The following is a 21,293-nucleotide window of genomic DNA, read 5'->3' on the forward strand; positions in this document are numbered from 1 at the left end:
CCTCCTGAGTAGCTGGGACTATAGGCGTCCGCCACCATGCCCAGCTAATTTTTTGTATTTTTAGTAGAGACGAGGTTTCACTGTGTAATAATGAATTTCTTAATTTTTATGTAACAGTCCCTCAAATTCATTTTTCCTGTGTCACAGTGACTTAGAGTCAATCTGAAGAAAATGTAATTGATGTAATTAGTATCTGGATAGCATTAGCCATTAGTTGGTACCAATAATGGTTCCTTAAATCTAAGCAGGAAAATTAGTCTGAAAACAAAATTTAATAAATAGCTGTATATATGATATTGAATATTTTTGTTAATGATAATACATTATATTGTCATTGCTTATCTTGTGTAATTTGTGAATAAAACAAATTTAAAAGTACTATTAATGTCCCATCTGGTTTTGGATTGAGCCTCTGGTGATATTAAAATGTCATGATTGTTTACTTAAATGTTGTCTATTTTCTTCCTAACAGTTTCCCTGGACAGATCTAATTTATGCCTGTTGTCTCCATGCCATCTAGTTTAGGATTTGTCCCAAATTTTTAATGAAGTAATGTCACTAATATTTGCATTAAAATAGCACAGTTAATTTGTAGACCTCCGCTTTGACGTCTTCTATCTTCTGCCATAATTTTGTCTAGTGGCATGTTAAGACACAAGTGCAGTGAACAGAGATTTCGTTTTAATATGTGAGCCATTTAAATCTGAAAGACTATATCTTTTTCCCACCCTTTCTAGATGTAACATAACTAACTTCTTCCTTTTAGAACAGCAGGCAGGATTTGTGCTGACAAATGAAATATACTCTGACAAAGCAGGTGGGAAAAGCTGTCTTTTGCTTTGCTGGAGGTAGAGAGATGAGTATTTAACAATGCTTCATTTGCCAGCAACTTGATATACCAGCAAGTGTTGCCATGGCCTATGAGATGCATGAAGCTCCAGGCTGCCAGTGGGTGGAATTAAAGGAAAACATGGGAAGTTAGAGGTTGGTTACAGGTGAAATATATGCAGGAGTAAAGACTGAATAGTCCTGTCCTAGGTTATTAAAGAGAGTGGTGAAAGCACTCTTGCTACAGTAGTTTTGTCATTTATTGTATAGTGTAAGTCTAAAGTTTGTTTTATTATTTGGCAGTTCTTTTTTTATCTTGTTATAAAATCATCAGCAATACATTTTTTAAAATGGAAGTGTACATTTAACAAAGAATGAAGTGCTAAATTTCCACTTAGTACTTAACATGCATAAAATATTTGTTGACATTTACCAACCATCACGAGAGTGCTAGTGATCTCATTGACCACACAACAAGCAGAAGACACAACAATCTGCTACAAAAGAATCAACATACATTTAAAAAGCTAGTAGTTACTTTAAGATTATGCATTAAGGTAATTTAATATGTACAGGTGCAAAAGATGTTTATATAATTCTGTATGAAACATGACCTCATTTAGATCAAATAACTTTTTGAAAATTAGTTTTTTACTTTTATTCTATGTTTTCTTATGCACATATGAAAAATGAAACAATAGCTGTTAATGTGTTGGCTCCATTAGTAGAAAAAAGGCCCAACACTGCTGGTTTCCAAATAGAAAATCAGTTAATTCCAAAAATAGACTTTTTTCATTCAATGTATTTGTATATTTGTTTGGTCAGGGCTGCAAATGGGAGCAAAGTAAAGCTTTTGGAAGTTTATTCTGTCAAAAATACAGCAAATGCTGTTGTAAATTAAAAAGCTCAACATTGAAGATAAAATTGTTTTTGATGAAAGGACGTTGTCATGGTAAAAATCAATGTTCTTATTAAATTAAGAAAACTATGGAAGAGAAATGTTTTGGGAATTGGTTGTTGTGCATGCTAACAAACTGCTTATTCAGCCAGTTGAAATAAAACCGTAGTTGTCAAATTTACTGATATTAGTATACACAGTTTGACCGAACTATAAAATTCCCTTATGAAACTGATGTTGAAGAACCATTCTGTAGCATAACAGTACACGCTGTCTTTAATGCATATTAGCAACAGAATTTTAGATATATGATTTTGTGAAGAACTGCTTTGTAAATTAAGTTTCTTATATTGGCTTAAACATTTTTTATTGATAATTGAGTCTTCTGTATATTGGTTAAGTTTTGGTTCACAAATTGTTTGGATTATTTAAAGTGTCACTAGTAAATGCCAAAAAATTTTACCTTTTGAAAAATTTTAGCAAATAGCAATTATTAGAAACAAGTCTTGCAAACAGAAAGACTTTGAAAGTTTTCCCTGCACAGGCAAGGGAAGAACTGAACAGGTTAAATGTTGAGAGCTCAAGATTTAATCAAGAGGTTGTCATTTGCACTGTCTCACCTATTGTGAAGACTCTTTTGATGGAGCACCTGTTTTTAATTAGAAAAATGTATATTGTGTATAGTGAAATGAAATTGAGAAGGCAATTGGTTTTGTAGTATCTAAATTGATGAAATCTTTAAAAGGATAAATAAAATAATTATTTGAAAATTTTGTCAGTATTGTAAAAACTTTTCATTGACTGCATGGGGGAAAAGCTAAATATTTGGGTTTGAAATATTTACAGTTTTTAACATAAAAGCAAGGATTGGTACTATTCTTCATTCAGTAGAATTTTCCCTGAGATTATATGATTGTCCAAAAATACTGTAAAGAGGGTATTTTCTTCATTATACCCAAATATGGTCTACAGAGAAGAAAGTTGAAATTGTCAACAATTTTATACTCACTGCAGAATTTAATTTTGAAAAAGATTGCAATTTTATTTTTTTTTTAAAACTTAGGCCATATAAAAATGTATTCTCCAGAGAAATACCAGTGCCTTGTTACTAGATACATGCACTGAAGAAACTGATTAATGTATGTAAATGTGTGGTGAATAATTATTCTGCTTATGGTTTTAGTGCATCATTGTACACAAATATGTTTTTATCTTTTAGAAAGAATGTTATGTTTGAAAACACATTTTAATAAAACTTATTTATAAGCTTATAATACATTTTACAGTCAATAAAAATTTTTAAATTATATAATTTTAATTACTTTAAATGCCCTACCGAACTTTCAAAATTGTTGACATATTGAAAATGTTTAATTTCCTAAAAACTAATTTTGGGGTAAGAAATATAAGCCAAATGTATCATTCTGCTAGCTCAAAAAAAATCATTGAAATTAAGAGACTCTTTCTTTGATTATTTTAGTTGCAGATTTAATATCTCAGCACTCAAATGGACTTTAGAGTTAACCAAGTTGTAAATTCTAACTCCACATTTGAGAAAACTAATGATTAAGTGGATTTCCCAGGTTTTTCCAGCAAGTTAATTACACAGTTTAGTGTACCACATTTTCTTTTAAGCTGGTTTTACATTGTATTCCTCAGTTGGTGAATATTTTGCTAATTGTCTTTAAAAAATGAATCATAGAAATTTTCTTACCTGTACTTGAACCAACATGTTCTAGCAATTAGTGAATGGCAATTGTTGGTACCCAAATTCAGAATAGCTCTATTAACATTTTCACTTGTATTTTTTATAATTCTACTTTAATAAAACTAGGTTAATCCTTTTTAATTACTCTGCTACTGAAATAAGGTTGCTTTCTATCAAATCAATTATCTTAAGCCCTTATTGTAAAAGAGTTTACCACACCATTTCTGTACTTTGACTTACTGTTCTAGAATTGTCTTTAGCTCTGCCTAACTTGATTGATTTTATTTTTTATGTGCTTCTAATGTGCATAAAATCTTCTAAAGTAAATGATTTAGTGTTTCTCAGTTTATTTTTCCCATGTATTATGAATTCTGTTTGGCTTATTGTTAAAATTGTACACATGTAGCCTTCTCATTAAAACTGTGCTTTTTCAATAAAATACAAACCTATTTTGTAGTTTAAAATACAAACCTATTTTGTTAACATTTCAATTTTGGTTTAATTATTATTAAAATTATTTCAATATATGTTAATGTAGTACATTCAAAAATTGACTTTGGAAGTCTTATTATGGTATAAAAGCTACTATAATAAGTTGTTCCCTTACATAAATAAATAAATGACCAATATTACTAGAGGCTGTAAGCAGCATGGGGGAAAAATGGAAGAAGTCTTTTATCCTAGTTTTTAGAGGGCATCAGCAGCTTGCTTTTATGAAAAAGTAACAGCTAAATGCACTGCAAATAATTTGCAGTAATCCAGTTCAGTGATTCATGTGTCTGCTTTAATGGGTCATAATTCAGGGTAAAGTAACTGAGTGCAGTCAGAGTGCAGACACTGCTTATGCCAGGGACAGTATCTCTTCATAAAACACACCTCAGGAGAAGCAGTTTGCCAGCCCCCTAATACTCTCTGATGTTTTGATGTCCTGCATATTTTTCCGATTAAGTTTTGAGTGCCATGTTTTTAGTTGTATTTCCACATTCATTATTCTCACGTAGACCCTTCAGCGGGTTTGCCATATATGATTATTTTTTTAATGATGCCTTTCTTTCCACTTTAGCAGTTTAATAATCTAGCACATGGCTGCTTCTCAATACTCAGCGTTCACCTACCCAGTACAGAAGAGGACATGTGCTTTGCCTTCAAAATTCCATTTGCAGCATTAGAAATGCATATTCCCTGTGGAACAACATTTGTTTGACATAACCATTCGTTTTTATTACCTCTTTAAATATGTTTATCCAGAGTTATCAATAATCATAAATAACTGTATTCTCATCTTGATCTGTTTTTTTCCAACAGACAAAATTGCTTACCCAGTACATATTAAATCTCGGCAAGTATGATCAAAACTATGACATCAGAGACCGTACAAGATTTATTAGGCAGCTTATTGTTCCGAATGAAAAGAGTGGAGCTTTAAGTAAATATGCCAAAAAAATATTCCTAGCACAAAAGCCTGCGCCACTGCTTGAGTCTCCTTTTAAAGGTATTATCAGAATATAACTACAAAACATATGTTGTCTAAAAAATTATGACAAGATGTTGCCATTTCTAATGTGCTTAAAATTTATCTCATAGGAAATATAAATGATTCGCATATATAAATATATAAGAACAGCATGCTTTCTACTCATTCATCTGCTCTCAAAAGCAAGTTTTATATTAAAGTTTATATTTTTGTAGACCTTATTTACTAAATAATTTTAAGCGTTCTGACTTTATTCTAACATTTAAACTGGGCAATAGATGAAAACTATGTTATTCTTATAAATAATGACTTCATTTCTCTTTTAAATAGTTTTATAAGAAATATAATTCCTTTTAATAGTGAGTTATTAAGTAAATATTCTGTGTACACTAATACCAGTTTTTCTAGAAGGAATTATTTTATAAAAAGTATCCCTCTATATTTAAACTGGTTTTTCAAAGAGGGAAGTTGTCTTATGTGTCCCAGCTTTTGAAAAGGACTAATTAAGTATTTTACCACCTTACAAGTAGCCATTCCAGTTGGAATCAAATAGTTATATACGTTGGTTTTCATATTGTTTCTTATTTAATGTTGTCAAGCAATAAAAAGCAATTCAGTTTTGTAGAAAAACTATTAAAATTCTGGATGTGTTTGTGCCAAGACATGTATATGGATTGTTTAACTGTGCTGTCATTCTTAATATTCACAGTAAAGTAATTTTTAGAGAAGCTACATTTCAGAGCAACACCTCTAAACACACTGACTGATTAGCTTTTTTATTGACCATTATGGGGGAGATTATTGTAATCTATGGACTGAAATCAGTTTTTTGACCTATGAAGAGCTTCCTAGTTTATATTTATTCCTTGACATTTGAGGTAATATGCCAATTACCTTGAGCTCTGATTATGATTGTTCTCTGTTATATACAGCTTATATTGTTTATTTTATATTTTTCCCTATTTTTAATAGATAGAGATCATTTCCAGCTTGGCACCTTATCTCATACTCTCAACATTAAAGCTACTGGGTACCTGGAATTATCTAATTGGCCAGAGGTGGCGCCCGACCCATCAGTTCGAAATGTAGAAGTAATAGAGTTGGTAAGTTGACCTTTCTGAAATTAATTTTTGCTAAAGCAGTGGAAGACTCTAGGATAGCTATTGTTTTATATAAAAGCTTTTTTGGAGAGTTGAAAATTGAAAATTGTGCTAGTATTTCTAAATGTAATATGTTAGATATACCTTGCCTTTATAGCAACTAAATATTATACTATTCCTATGCCATTGTACATGTACTGTTCCTTTTCTTCAAGGAAATAGAGAACTGAATTCTCTGCATCAGTGCCACCCACATTTGTGCTATTGCATTTGTAGTTGCGTAGATTCAATTTCTAAGGTATTTAGTTTCATTGGATCAAGTTTTTTCTACTTTGTTTAGAGATTTGTAAGCTTCCTGACAATATCCTTCTGAATAATTTCTGCTGTTCTCTTTCAGAAAAACCACACAAAGTGTTCTTCTAGATTTTTTGATGAACCATTTTTAAGTGAAGCCTGAACATAAATAGGGAGCATTGTGTACCAAAAATGTCCTTTGACAAGGTCACAAAGTGAATAATATGGTGCTTTCTCATAAAAAAAAAAAAAAAATTTGCTATATAAATACTCTTTTTCTCAATCTTTAAAAAAAATGCTGGCCATTGAGATAAAAGAATTAACATTCTTTTCTAATATTATCTGTTTCTTTCTTATATATACAAGAAAAATAAGGAGAGAGGCCTTTTAACTGTATTTAGCAATTATGCAAAATATATTTAATACTTTAAAATGTGGAGTTAACAAAAAAAGAGCAGTTAAGAATTGTCTTCTGGATACTTTTCTGGTGGAAAAGATACATTGAATTAGGATTCAGATAACTGGAGTTCTTTACTAATTCCTGTGGGAAAGTGAGTTAACCTCCTTGCTCTTAACTTTTCTGTATACAGTGGAAGAAAACCTTTATTACTTTAATAAATAGAATTTCTGTAATGATCATGGCCATGTAATTTGATACCTCTGAGAAATTATTAAATGTTTCTCTTAACCACTCCAACTTATCCTGGCTTTGAAGCATGGCTGGAATTAATAATAGCACCATTTAGGAACCCCTGACAGTGTACGATGATAATGTTTTACAAAAACTATCTTGTTTAAACCTAATAATGATCGTAAGTGATGGTTATTGTTATTCCCACCTTGCAGACGAGGAAGCCAAGTCTTAGAGAACTTAAGTAAATTGCCTAAGTTCACATGGCAAGTAAGTGATAGAACCATATTCCAACCCTGGTCTGAGTTCACTGTCCATGCTGTTACTGTATTTTATTATGTAATATGAGGAGAGGAACCTTGAGCTTGTTTGCAAATCTGTATTATCCTTAGTACTTAGCACCATTATTTTTATGTTGTGGCAAATGATCTGTACTTAGAGACAGCCAAAAATTTGTAACAGTAGTAATATGTAAAAATATGAGAAGCAATTACATGTCTATCCCTCCTTGCAGCTGAGTTTGTTGATTTTTACTCAAATCTTCATACTCTTAAGTACTCTTCAAAAGAGTTGCCTTGTTTGTGCAAATTTTTTTTTTTTTTTTTTGAGACAGAGTCTTGTTCTGTCACCCAGGCTGGAGTGCAGGGGCGTGATCTTGGCTCACTGCAAGCTCCGCCTCCCAGGTTCAAGCGATTCTCCTGCCATAGCTTCCCAAGTAGCTGGGATTACAGCCACATGCCACCATGTTTGGCTAATTTTTGTATTTTTAGTAGAGATGGGGTTTCGCCATGTTGGCCAGGCTGGTCTCAAACTCGTGACCTCAAGTGATCTGCCCACCTCAGCCTACCAAAGTGCTGGGATTACAGGTGTGAGCCACCGTGCACAGCCTATTTGTGCAACTTTTGATCAGATACTAGAATATAAAGAGAGTGTTCTTTGTTATGGTTCCTCTTACGGACATACTTTCTCTCCTAATTTCTTATTATGCTTGTTTGTTGTTTTTATGGTTCTTTTTTTTTTTTTTTTTCATTATGGGGTACATGATGTTTTAGCCCAAGTAGAACCATCCTTTTATCCTTCCCCTACTTCTGCCTTATCTCTACCTCATTGCTGCCCCCACCCACCAAAAAGCGTTATCTTCTCAGAGTTGATAGCAATGCTATGCAATTTAATTTGGTCTCAGCAGTATTCTTTATTGGCTGATAGATGGGTTTGTTGGCTGGCTTCTTCCATTTTCATGTGCTCTTCTAAGCATTAACTACCTTATAGGGACAGTACTTAAATATAACATATTATGTTCATTTCACCTGTCCAATTCAACAGAGACAAATTAATTTCTTTTTCATTTTGCTGATTATATTTATGAAATTAATAATTGGTAACTTACAGAGAATCATTATAACTGATGGAACATGGTTTGATAAAACTGTCACTGTCTGTTGATGCCATGCAGAAAACAGCTTCAGTCTATTGGACTCTGAGACAATTGGCTTAAAATTATACTATGAGGGACACAATTAAGTATAAAAATAATGTAGATAGTTTTCTTTTTAAATGCAGCTACAATACAAAAAATAATGTCCATATTATCTTTCTTGTCTCTCACTCTACTTCATCTCCCTCCCAAGTCATGTCACTGTATTTGATGCATATAATATACTATGTTATTCTAGTTTTCCTGTAAAGTGATCTTACAGGGTCAAGTCTTGTAACTGTGAAATATAACTTAGTAAGAAAAATGGCCTAGGTTTAGATAATCTGATATTTTAATCAAAATGACAGGGAACCTAGTCAGATTGACAGTGGAAGTCACTTTGAATTACACACCACCATTTCTAGGATATAGGATATAATAGATATTTATATTATGATCCCAGTAAGTTTTGAAGATCCTTAGTTTATAATTTATTTGCTTAGTTCTAGAAAGTCCTTTCTTCTCTACTGACAGAAAGACCACCTTCTGCATATGAAGGGTATTTTGCTTTATAAACACATCTGTCAATATTTTATCCTTCATAGGAACTTTCAGATTAACGTCTATGTTCTCTTCTTTTTTTTTCTTATCCCTATTATTCCTTTTCCTTAGAATGATAATGTGGTCTTTTAGTCATAAAGGACCACAGTACAAATTAAGATACTTTTATTGTTCGTCTTTGGCCTTTTAAAACCTGAAACTCCATAGAGTTCATGGCCATGTCAAGAAAAAATGCACGTTTGAGCATAGAAGTCTGGTTTTCCGAAATTGTTGATTTAGTGTTACTAAATTAATCCAACAAACTTTTTATCAGACCTCAGAGAAATAAGTCTGGATTTAAGAAAAATATGGACTTCAGAGTTTACCAAATATAGGAGAGCTTTGTTTATAGAATACTATCTTTGTAGACAGAAGCATTTTAAATACATATAAAAGAAAGCCATACTGCTGATCTTATGTAAGCATCTTATTCAAATATATTCAAGCTTCTCTTTTTAAGCAACGTACCTTAAACCCTCTAGATCGGTGGTTTTATTTTTATTTGTTTTTATTTTTTTTTTGAGACATGGTTTTGCTCTGTCACCCAGGCTGGAGTGCAGTGGTGCGATCATAGCTCACTGCAGCCTCAAACTCCTGGGCTCAAGCCATCCTCCTGCCTCAGCTCCCAAAGTGCTGAGAATACAGGTATGAGCCACATCACCCAGCCTTAGACTAGTGGTTTTTAAATGCAGCTGTGCATTATAATCATATGGAGATTTTTTAAACAAAACAAAACTAGGTCAAATGTACACCAGACTAATTAAATCAGAATTTTAGGAGGTGAACCCAGGTATTTGTTTTTTTTAGTATTGGTATTTTTATTTTTTATATTAGCATTTAAAAACTATTCTTAGGTGATTCTATTGTACATTCAGTGCTGAGAAACATTCTTGAATAAGAAATTCTGTCATGCTGTAGACTCCTTTACAACAAAGTATGTACTCTAGCAAAGACTTGCACATAGGAAAAACTCAGAGGTACAATAAATAAATGAGTCTCAACTATTTTATCTTTTCAGAAGTATACATTTCCTTGCTTTTTAAAAAATCATATATGAAGCATGATTTAATTTCTTCTTGACAAATCAAGGTCATGACTATAAAAGCAAACTAATACACTTAAAGTGATTAAAGGGGCTCATATTAGTAAATGCTATTACTAATACAATATTTAGTAAACACTAAAGTCAATATTTTTCTCAAGCATGTTTCTGAATTTAATATTGAAGTCTTTAAGAGGCTAATAAATATAATTGGTATTTATTGTGTCAGCCACACTTAAAATTGAACAAAATAAGCTGGACGTGGTGGCTCATGCCTGTAATCCCAGCACTTTGGGAGATCGAGGCAGGCAGATCACCTGAGGTCAGGAGTTAGAGACCAGCCTGGCCAACATAGTGAAATCCCGTCTCTACCAAAAATACAAAAATTAGCTGGGCGTGGTGGCAGGTGCCTGTGATCCCAGCTACTTGGGAGGATGAGGCAGGACAATCGCTTGAACCTAGGAGGCAGAGGTTGCAGTGAGCCGAGATCCTGTCACCATACTCCAGTCTGGGCGACAGAGCGAGACTCCGTCTCAAAAAAAAAAAAATATATTTCACAAAATATTTTAAATTCCCTGCTCTCCAGAAACTTACATTCTACTAGGGATAGACCAACAGTTAAAAAAACAAGTAGATTGTATAGTATGTTAAAAAGTAATACATGCTGTGATTTAAAAAACAAACAAAAAGGTGAGGGGGAATGGTGTTGGAAGTGCCAAGAGCTAGGGTGAAGGCCCTAAACTGGGAGCATGCCTGGGACATTTGGAGGAACAGTGAGGCGTGGCCAGAGCAGATCAGGCAAGAGGGTGAGCAGCAAAAGGTCAGAGAGGGAGGCAACGGGGACAGTTGTGGAGGGGCAGTCATGAAAGGATGGTCGTATTGGGCTGTGCAGACTGCTGTAGGGACTTCGGCTTTTTCTCTGAGTAAAATGGGGAGCCACTGCAGGGTTTCAGGCCAAAAAGGAGCTTGATCTGATTTAGGTTTTAATAGAATCATTCTAGATGCTGTGTTTTGCAAAGTTTGTTTGCTGGGGACAGGGTGGAGGGGCAGTAGAAGCAAGGTAACAAGTAGTCCAGGAGAGAAGGGTGGGTCAGACCAGGGTAGCTACAGGATTTCTTGATGGCTTAGATGTTTAGGATATGAGAAAAAGAGAGAAGTCAAGGATTACTCCAGGATTTAGGCTGTTGAGATGGTTAGGGCAATTTATTGCCTACACTAAATATTTTCTTTTCTTTCTTTTTTTTTTTCTCTCTTTTCCCTCAGTGTCAAGCTATCAACTTGTGTTTGTTATTGCTGTTACTGTATCTGCTTCTAGTTTCGCTCACCTATTTTAGGATATATTACTTTTGTTTAAATCTTCTGTAGGCCAAAAAACACAAAAGTTTAAAAAATTGTATATTTAAAATAAGATTGTTGGTTTAACATAGGGGCTCTGAGTGAGAATTTGTGTTGCTGTGTTTAGGAGTAAAGTGAATCAGCCTTAATGCCAGGACTTCTAACAGTTGCATTCTCTGTGGAGGCCTTAAGCTTGCTTTTGAATTCAGTTACGTTCTTAATGATTAAGTTTGCCAGAACTCTAAATCTCTGAATGAGAATTCATTTATATTTACTTTATTTGTTTAAACAGGCAAAAGAATGGACCCCAGCAGGAAAAGCAAAGCAAGAGAATTCTGCTAAGAAGTTTTATTCTGAATCTGAGGAAGAGGAGGACTCTTCTGATAGTAGCAGTGACAGTGGTGGGTTTTATAATTTATTGGCATATATTATTTACATAGTAGATTACATTCTATATCTCAGAAACAAGGCCTAATCCATAATATTCAGCAGGTAGTTTTAAGTGAAGTTTGTATTATCAAAATAATCCCTTTCATTTATATATCACTCTTTAGTTTTCAAAGTAATTTTTAATTACTAAATTCTCTTTTTACTTTACAATATCTCTTGGACAGTAGCTAAAACGTTGGTATAGCTGAAACAGGAACTCATACTTTTCTGAATTCTAAACCACAGTGCCTAATATATCTATTGAAAAACAATTTTACACTTGATAAATTTTAGTGGGGTCTTTAAAAGTAACTTTCTTTTATAAAAATGTAAAGTTTATTTTATACTTTGAAGAGTCTTTTTCTCTTTCATTTTATACTCATCTCTTTCTGTGAACCTCTATAGAGATAAAGCTAAAATTATTAAGTCTCTATATACTATAAAAAAACAAACTAAAGATTGAGGGTAACTATATGCAGTGAAAAGAATGCTTAATAGGAAGGATTTAGAGGCCCTGGGTTTTACCTATGCAAATTGAATAAGGCACCTACTTTTCTCTATATCAGATAAATGAAGGGGTACAGTTAAATATTTCTTAAAGTCCCTTCATTGCTAAAATTCTGTGAGTGGTTTGCATAATGAAACACAGATAGTAGTCACTTTCTGATGCTCTTATTAACAGTTAACCTAATAGGCAAATCTGACCCAAGACCAAATGACACTCAACTTTCTCTAAAATTTTTATTCCTTGGAGAGCCAGGGCCCATCACTCTTACTTGGTTATCTACTACCCTACCCTAAGGTAATTCACTCTTCTTTTCTCGTCTTCCTTATCAAAAATCTTTGTTTTTAATACCTGATAAATTAATCTGTGATACATTACCTGTAATTTCTTTTCATTGTTTATAGCATAAGCCAGTTATCTGACTTAATATGTATGTGCGTGTAACTTGGATATTACCACAAATCTGAAATGTCCTTATTTAGTAGCTTTATTTTAGTAAAATAAACTTTCCTGTTTGTAAATGATGATAATGATGAGCTCCTTGCCCTGTGGCAGACCCTGTTGTGTTCTAATCACCTTTATATGTTTCAAATCATTTAATCTTCACAACAGCTCTGAAAAGTAACTAGTATTATCCCCATTTGCTGAAGAGGAAACCAAAACCCAGGGAAGCTGAATAACTTGCTCAGTTTTACAACTGGCAAGTAGAAGAGCCAGGATCTGAATCCGAACACTAACTTGAGAACCCATGCTTGTACCCCTTGCAAGCCATCTTAAAAGAATACAGGCAGTCCTAGCTTTTCACTGTGATGGACCTTCCTGATGTTGGTATTATTTAACCATTAGAATGTTTAATTAAAGGTTATGTTCCTGCCTAAGAGGGCTTCGTTACATACATCACAGGCAGGGCAACAGTTTGTCCTTTTGTCTGGGATGCAACTCTGTAGTTATAGTCATTTTAAATAGTAAAAAATTATGCTTCACTTAAAAAATACACATATATTCTTCATTTGTATTCTCTTCCGCAAACAGTCCTAGCATACCATAATTTATACATAAAACATTTAAAAGTATAATTCCTCAATGTAACTTGATCATCTCTTTGACCTATGGAAAACTCGTTTACTAGCTCCAATAAGTAATAACCCTTTAATTAGTCATTTTGCCTATTGTCTTTGAATTTGGAGGTTTTTCCAGGTGATTTGAATGGCTCATTTTTCCTCTCAAGATTTGTTCCTAAGAAGATTCAACTGTTGCCTTCTTTTACTCTAAATAGAATTTCCCATTACAAGCAGAAGAATTCAAAATTATTTCTTTAGCCTTACATCAATCCTTATGTAATTCTTTAAAAGAAAGTTTTTGACGTAGCTATATACTTTGGGGTTTGAAGTGAGATTCCCTCAAATTTGGTTTACTTGGTTCACCTTTGCTTAGCTTTTCTCTACTCATTGTCAGAGCATCCTCTCTCTGTCTGCCTCCCTCCAAGCTCACCGTGCTAAAGGAATCCATAGAGCTGAAAGAATGGGGTGTGAGAAGAAAATGTTAAACAAGTGGTGTCCACTGAACTAAAATTCAACATCTGGTTTCATTTGTGATGAATATTGACAGTTACAGGTGTCCGTGTGTCTAATTAAATGACTATAAATCTAAGAACATCTGGTTCTGTTTTTCCAGAGAGTGAATCTGGAAGTGAAAGTGGAGAACAAGGCGAAAGTGGGGAGGAAGGAGACAGCAATGAGGATAGCAGTGAGGACTCCTCCAGTGAGCAGGACAGTGAGAGTGGAAGGGAGTCAGGCCTAGAAAACAAAAGAACAGCCAAGAGGAACTCAAAAGCCAAAGGAAAAAGGTAACTTATTTTGTCAGAATTTCCTTCAAAAAATATTCTGTGAAAGTCTGCCCCAGGCAGAGATGTTTCTTATTAATCAAAAAATGGTGAGAGAAAAAAAGTATTCGTTTCCAGATATTAAATCTTTTTAAAATTAAAGTGCTAGTTGTTCACATTATTTTCCTACTTGTAATGCTTAGCTTTCATTTTGAACTTGAACGTATCTTGGGGTTACATTTTGAAAATTGGTATAACCTTGGAAGGCTGAGTTAAGTGATCAAGCAATAGGTGTGAAACACTTAATTACCTTTTGTAGCAATTTTGCTGAGGGCTAAAATTAAATCCTTCAACACTTTGCCATTATGTAACCAAGACAATTGATTTTTCTAAATAATGTTATATTAAAAAGATTATGATCCAAATATTAGAGTCAAGGGCTGTGAAGGAAGACGGTCATAAGATCTTTAAGTGTTAGCACTTTTTAAGATCTCCCATTATCAATAACGTTATCATGTATTAAAGTGTCATTAAAATTTTGAGTAATTGGGGCTAATATCTTGGATTGTGCAACTCTGTTTTCCCCACTGCTGCCAGCGAGTGGCCTCTGCCAACATGATGGTCCTTTCCACGGGAGCCTGCTGCCCGCTCACTTGATGAGCTTGCAGCCCGGCTCAGTCGTGGCTGACAGCACTGATTGGGGCGCAGTACGCTCTCTGCTCCTTTTATTACAGACAGTAATTAAAGCAGCTCGCCCTGCCACTTCCATAACAAACACAGCATAATGCCCTAATTATGACTTTATTAATTTAAGTCAGGATTTAATGATTTTAAAAGTGATTTATATTGTTTTTCCTGTTCAGAACAAATGAAATCTGTAGGTTAAATTAATACAGGCTTTTCATCATTGCAAAGTTAAAAACCTAGTTACCAGTAAATTCTTTTCATTAGATTAACATCTGAAACTCTAAGCAGTAAGGTAAACAATAATTACCATCAAAATTGAGCGATGCATAATAAAATAACACTTTTACTTTTAAAATCTTATCTTAAAAGGTAGAAGTTAAATATATTTAGAATCATTCACTTGTTGCAGCAGAGGAGCTACTTGGTTGGTAATAGCCTTGTCTTTGAGAGAAATCCTGTACTTCTGGTTTAATATCAGCATGTCTATGATGACATGAGTTATAAAACATGTCCTGTTTCTAGAAAGGGAAAGTTTTGTTCAGTGCATGAAATGTCCTTTCAGATGGCAAAAGTCAGTATACTAGAAATTTGTAGTCGTGTATTTGTTTTATTATTCTTTTCTTCAGAAATGGATTTTTCTCTTTACTCATGTTTGAATTTAAAAGAATTGTTTATTACAAAGAGAACCACAAATACATTCTAAACCTTGTATTTTTAAGTACACATTTTAACCAGTGAATTGGGGATAATAAATTGCCATTTTTTTGCCAGGGAAAAACAACAACATATTTTTCAGTCTTCAAATATAATTACATGTGCTCTGAGATGTTACCATGGCTCCATTTTTAATAAACAGCAATCATATTTCCTCCACAAAAATCAATTCTAGGAAATATTGATTCTTTCCTTGCCTCACTCCTCTCCCTCCGCCTATATTTTTCTCCCTGTCTCTTAGAATTTTTTTAACTTTGCCAGTATGATAATTTTTTAAAGCTCCTAATAAGCTTTAAGCATCTTCAAAAACCACCCTTTAGTAATCATAAATATTTATGACCAAATTTAAATTTTACACTCCAAGATATTTTCATTTGAAGGGAGATAGTATGACACAGTGGAAAAAGTACAGACTTTGGAATGAGACAGGCTTGAGTTCAGATTCTAGTTCTGCCCCTCTTGTCTCTTGTTATGTGCCCTTGAGCAAGTTATTTAACCTGTCTGAATATTAATGTCATTATTGTAAATGGGATAATAATGTACCTAGGAAGAGTGCATTTAAATTAGATAATTGGTATGATTGGTATGAAATGCCTAGCCCTTTCTGGCCCACAGTAGATTCTTTAAAAAATACACACACGTGGTAGAGAGAACTAGAGCTTTAGTTTCCAGGAAAATATAAAACACCACAAGGTATCTGTCATCCCCTGAGAGAAGGGTGTTTGGTCATCTCACACGTTATTCCTTCTGCTTGGAGAACTGCTTCCCTGCCCATCTGCCAGCCTTACTCCTATATCTTGGCTTATATGTCTCTTTCTCCAGGAAGCATTCCTAACTGCATTAAGTTTGTTTAGGTGTCTCTCCAAATGTTCTCCTGACACGCTATAATTTATTACTTATTACTTATTATACTGTATTATCACTGCCACCTTGTCTGTATCCTCCAGTGGACTATAGACTCTGTAGGGTAGACACACAGAGATCCTCTGTGTCTTACTAACCATCGTTATCCTTAGCACCTAACATAATGCCAACATGTAGTCAATAATTAATAAATATTTGTTGAGCAGGTGAACAAATGAATGGTGTTAAGCACTTAGGTATGATCATTTGATATTTTAAAAGTTTATATTTGATTAGCTTAAATTTTTAGCAAGATACTACTTTAAAAGAATTTCCTTTGAACTGGTTAACATTTTCTCATAGAATGTGTTTAAGGTCACATTTAGGAGCTTGTGTAAGTAATTTTCTTGGGTAGAGAAATGTATAAAATACAAGTCCATTTTAGCAAAAGTAGATATATAAATATTTAAATATATTACTAAACCAGGTGTTGTGGCTCAAGCCTATAATCCCAATATTTTGGGAGGCCAAGTTGGGAGGATTACTTGAGCCCAGAAATTCCAGACCAGCCTAGGCAACCTAGTGAGACCCTGTCTCTACAAAAAATATAAAATTAGCTGGATGTGGTGGTGCATGCCTGTAGTCCCAACTACTTGGGAGGCTGAAATGGGAGAATCGCTTGAGCCTGGGAGGTCGAGGCTTTAGTGAGCCGTGATTGCACCACTGTACTCCAGCCTCGGTGACAATGAGACCCTGTCTCATATACATATATATACGTACACACACACACACACACACACACACACACACACACACACACACAGTATTTTGAGATAGCATTTTAAAAAATCAGCCTAAATATCTTTAACGTTGTTACTGGTAGTACTTAATTCTTGGTAAATCAAACATTTAATGTTTTCTACATTGTTTTTTATTATATTGTTTAGTGTCATTTTATGACTTTTTGCATTTGAAATGTGTATGACAGGATAGAATTGAATTTGAATGGGTTCTAATTTATTTGGTTATGGGTAATACCTTTATTATTACCTCATTAATGTATTCTGGAATTTAAAAACCATTTTTTGTGTAAACTACTTCTATAAAGGAGTTAAAGTTCATATTTCAAAATTTACTATTATATGTAGTGATTCTGAAGATGGGGAGAAGGAAAAGGAAAAATCTAAAACTTCAGATTCTTCAAATGCCGAATCTAGTTCAATAGAAGACAGTTCTTCAGATTCTGAATCAGAGTCAGAATCTGAAAGTGAATCTGAATCCAGAAGAGTCACTAAGGTAAGAGATTATACATTTGTTATAAATGAAGGTAAATATTCTTATAACAACTGAAATAAACAACACCATCCTCATCTACGCCTGTGATTTTATTTTTTCTAGATAAGCCTTTCCTTTATAACCCAACTCTGCAGAAATGCTAGAAACTTTAAAAAATCTCATCCCTTGCCACTGAAATCAAGGAACTCCTGTGCATATGACCTTTTTTGTTCTTGGCTAGGTTGTGACAAGGAGGGGTTTTGCTGAAGGGAAAGTGAAAGGAAGTCACAAAAATAGTATTGAGCAAAGAATTATAAGTGTACATACATCATAAGAAATTGAGACTTCACTTTTTAAAAATATTGGGCATTTTGCATAACAGAGTGTGTTTTAAAGCTTTAATTAAAGAGTATACATTCTTTAATTAGTAAGAATTTGCATAGCCATTTATTTAAAAACAAATACAAGAACCACTTATATAATAAAATAATAATGCTTTTTGGTAATAACGTTTGTAACACTGAATTTTGCCTGCTTAGCAGGAAAAAAAAAAGTATAAATTGCAAAAATGTAGTTATTAATATAAAATGTATTCTATCTGATTTCAGGTCTAGTTAAAAGAATAAAAATATAGAATTCAGATAATTATTCTTTTTGGTCTTTAATAATCACCCCCTTCCTATAAACGGACCATGTTCATGCTAGACTTCAAGTATAGTAGTTTTATATATAACTGTGTTATTCTGTTTGTTGAAAATATGGCCAAGCTCTGCCTTTGATTCAGTTCAATTTCTTCTTAATCTAATATTGTTTTTGTTTATTTGTTCTATTAACTTGAATTTCTTCGATATGTTATCTGAGTAGGCAAGGATGAAAATTAATTTATTGAAGTAGACAATTGCCCTCCCCCATCCAGAGATTTATTGTTAAAGAATGTTTTAAAAATTGGCTAGTATTTGTCTTGCCTTATTTCACATTTTCTTGCGTATATTAAAACCTATCTTAAACTTGAATTTATATTTAAAACTTGTGTCTGTATATAAAATAAGCTAAGATTTTTATTTTTTAAAAATTCACATAAAATCTTAAGAGATTTTATGGTTTATTAATCTGGCCTCATATAAAAACTTATCACTTAGTGAGTCTGACGTACTCTGATTTCATACTTACATCAAATTACCAGAAAGTTTAAAATGTTACTGAAAATAAAAAGAGTTACAAATCGACAGTAAGTGTTAGGTAACATGGGGTACCTTAAAATGGCGCTGTACCTTAAGATGGGGCCGGTTCGGAGTTCTTCTCCCCTCCTTGATCGGGCACTGTCTGAACCCGCCAAAGGAGGGCCAGTCAGAAAGAAGCATCTCCCGCCTTCCCTTGGGCCCGCCCCTAGCCCAATCCACGTAGGCCCAAGGGATATAAAACCCAGCACACCAGTAGCCCTCTCTCTCTTCTCTTCCTTCTCTGCTCGATACCCCCAATAAAGATCTCTTGACCGCGACCGGTATAGTTTGGTCTCCGCCCGGCCCCTTTCATTGGTGCTGTGACTCGGATCGGGACTCCCCACCCCCCCTCGGTGGGACCCCGATCCCTTTCGGGCTCAGTCCAGAGCCCAGTCAGTCTTCGCCCATTTTCCTGTTTGCCGACCTCTACGCCCAACACCGGCCTCATCTCGGTAAGTTTCCCCTTCCGGTATCCGACATTAGTCGGCCGGTGCCTATCCCGGCTGCCCGCGAGGCCGCCATAAACTTATTCCAGACTTGGCCCACAGGGAACAGGGCTCTTTCCTCCTCCTTCTCGCTCACCAGGCCTGGGTCCCTTCCCCTTCTCGCTCCAAAAACCTGGCACCAGGTGGCCCACGGCCCTCGGCCTTTACAGGCCTCTCAGTCGTTTCGTTTTGGTGACGACCAACTCGAGAGTTCTGACTCACAACATGGTAATCGGCTGATAGGGGGCGCCCTACTCAGCCCTTTACCATACATTTCCGCAAACCTTCCCTTCCGCAATGGGAGCCTCTGCATCCCTGCCGGCTGACTCTCCCTTACAATGCTGATCTCACTCAAAACTGGCCCACCTACCCCCTAGACAACCAAAACAGATGGCCCACTTATGGGTCCTTTGATCCCAACCTTCTCCGGGATCTCTACAACTATTGTGAGCGAACAGGAAAATGGGCAGAGATCCCCTACGTTCATGGCTTCTTTCTTCTAGGGGACAAACCCAACCTCTGCCTCCTTTGCAAGCTGCAACACCTTATCGCTGCTCTCAAGCTACCAAGCTCCCCTTCTGCTCCCGACTTTGATCCGGCCGACGAACCCCCCCCCCCCCCCCCCCCCCCCCCCCCCCTCATCTTCCGGTCACCGCTCAACCGGTTGAAACCGGCTACCAACCCGGACCACACGAAGAACCAAACTGCTTACGCCCCGCTCTCATGCATCTCCTAAGTCCTCCCTCTGGCTTTCCGCCTCTCACATCTTTACACTGTCCTCCGCCGGCGGGCCCTCTTCCCAGCCCTATTCTCACTGTGATAGAAAACGGCTGGGACCCTTTCTTCCACATGTTCCACTTCGCCGTCTGGCTCCCACATCAACAAACACACCCCCTTCCTATATTATACCACTAAAAACAACGCCTCCTCCCGAGCCATACGTATCGACAACCCCGCCGACCGGGTCTGGGGCCAGTCAGTTAACACGAGGCATATATCCCAGCAATGCCTGGGCATATCCACCTCAAACCATAACTATTTCCCGTTCCCTCAAAACTGAGTATCCATCTCTGACCAAACCTTTAACCAGCTTCTCCTCAGAAACTACCAGCTCCTAGCGACTTGTGGAGACACAGCAGACTCCAGAGACAGTCTCACACCCTGCTGACCTCTTAAACGGCCAACAACAGGCAACAGATACCAAGGATTGGGGGGGGGCAGGGGGTAGGCCTGCCCTTGCACCCTAAATTAACTACCATCTTCTTTTCTCTTCGGGCAGACCAAACTCTACCCCTAGTACCCTAGATGGCTACAGCAAGCCGATTCTACCAATTCTTAAACACCCTTCGCTCAGACAGCTGGCTCATCGCCAACCCATCCCTGCCCCTCAACTGGCTCACGGCACTGGAGGACGAGGAACATACATGGACTTCACGTCTAACGAAGTCTTCATGTATAGCACCCTATTGCTTGGCCTCATACTCATACTGTACCCCATGCACAACCCTGACAATTCTCCCTATGCCCCCTCCCCACAGCGCCCCCACTCAGCAGGAAGCAGCCAGATGAACCACGATGCCCATTTCCCCCCATTTAAGAAAACAAAAAGGGAGGAATGTTAGGTAACATGGGGTACCTTAAAATGGCGCCGTACCTTAAGATGGGGCCGGTTCCGGGTTCTTCTCCCCTCCTTGACCAGGCACTGTCTGAACCCGCCAAAGGAGGGCCAATCAGAAAGAAGCATCTCCCGCCTTCCCTTGGGCCCGCCCCTAGCCCAATCCACGTAGGCCCAAGGGATATAAAACCCAGCACACCAGCAGCCCTCTCTCTCTTCTCTTCCTTCTCCGCTCGATACCCCCAATAAAGATCTCTTGACCGCGACCGGTGTAGTTTGGTCTCCGCCCGGCCCCTTTCAGTAAGTACAACCCAGAGTAAGAAGTATTTTTTTAAAATGACAGAACAAGAAATCAGTGAGTGTCAAGTGGTAGA

General features: G+C 35.9%; 1 protein-coding gene across 5 annotated transcripts in view; it reads left to right on the forward strand.

Moving 5' to 3' along the window:
- The window catches only part of AP3B1 (adaptor related protein complex 3 subunit beta 1), a 287,892-nt gene that overhangs the window by 162,455 nt on the left and 104,144 nt on the right, over positions 1-21,293 (forward strand). For all 5 annotated transcript variants that reach the window (XR_009214137.1, XM_032156995.2, XM_032156997.2 and 2 more), the window contains 5 exons: positions 4,740-4,926; positions 5,881-6,011; positions 11,617-11,725; positions 13,933-14,104; positions 17,473-17,620. Coding sequence is in view for 4 of the 5 variants with exons in the window: in XM_032156995.2 (XP_032012886.1) it covers positions 4,740-4,926; positions 5,881-6,011; positions 11,617-11,725; positions 13,933-14,104; positions 17,473-17,620 (747 nt within the window). In the remaining variant the exon portion in view is untranslated. The remainder of the gene's footprint in view (positions 1-4,739; positions 4,927-5,880; positions 6,012-11,616; positions 11,726-13,932; positions 14,105-17,472; positions 17,621-21,293) is intronic.

Source organism: Hylobates moloch, unplaced genomic scaffold (assembly GCF_009828535.3).
Source record: "Hylobates moloch isolate HMO894 unplaced genomic scaffold, HMol_V3 SCAFFOLD_6, whole genome shotgun sequence".
NCBI classification, from domain to species: Eukaryota; Metazoa; Chordata; class Mammalia; order Primates; family Hylobatidae; genus Hylobates; species Hylobates moloch.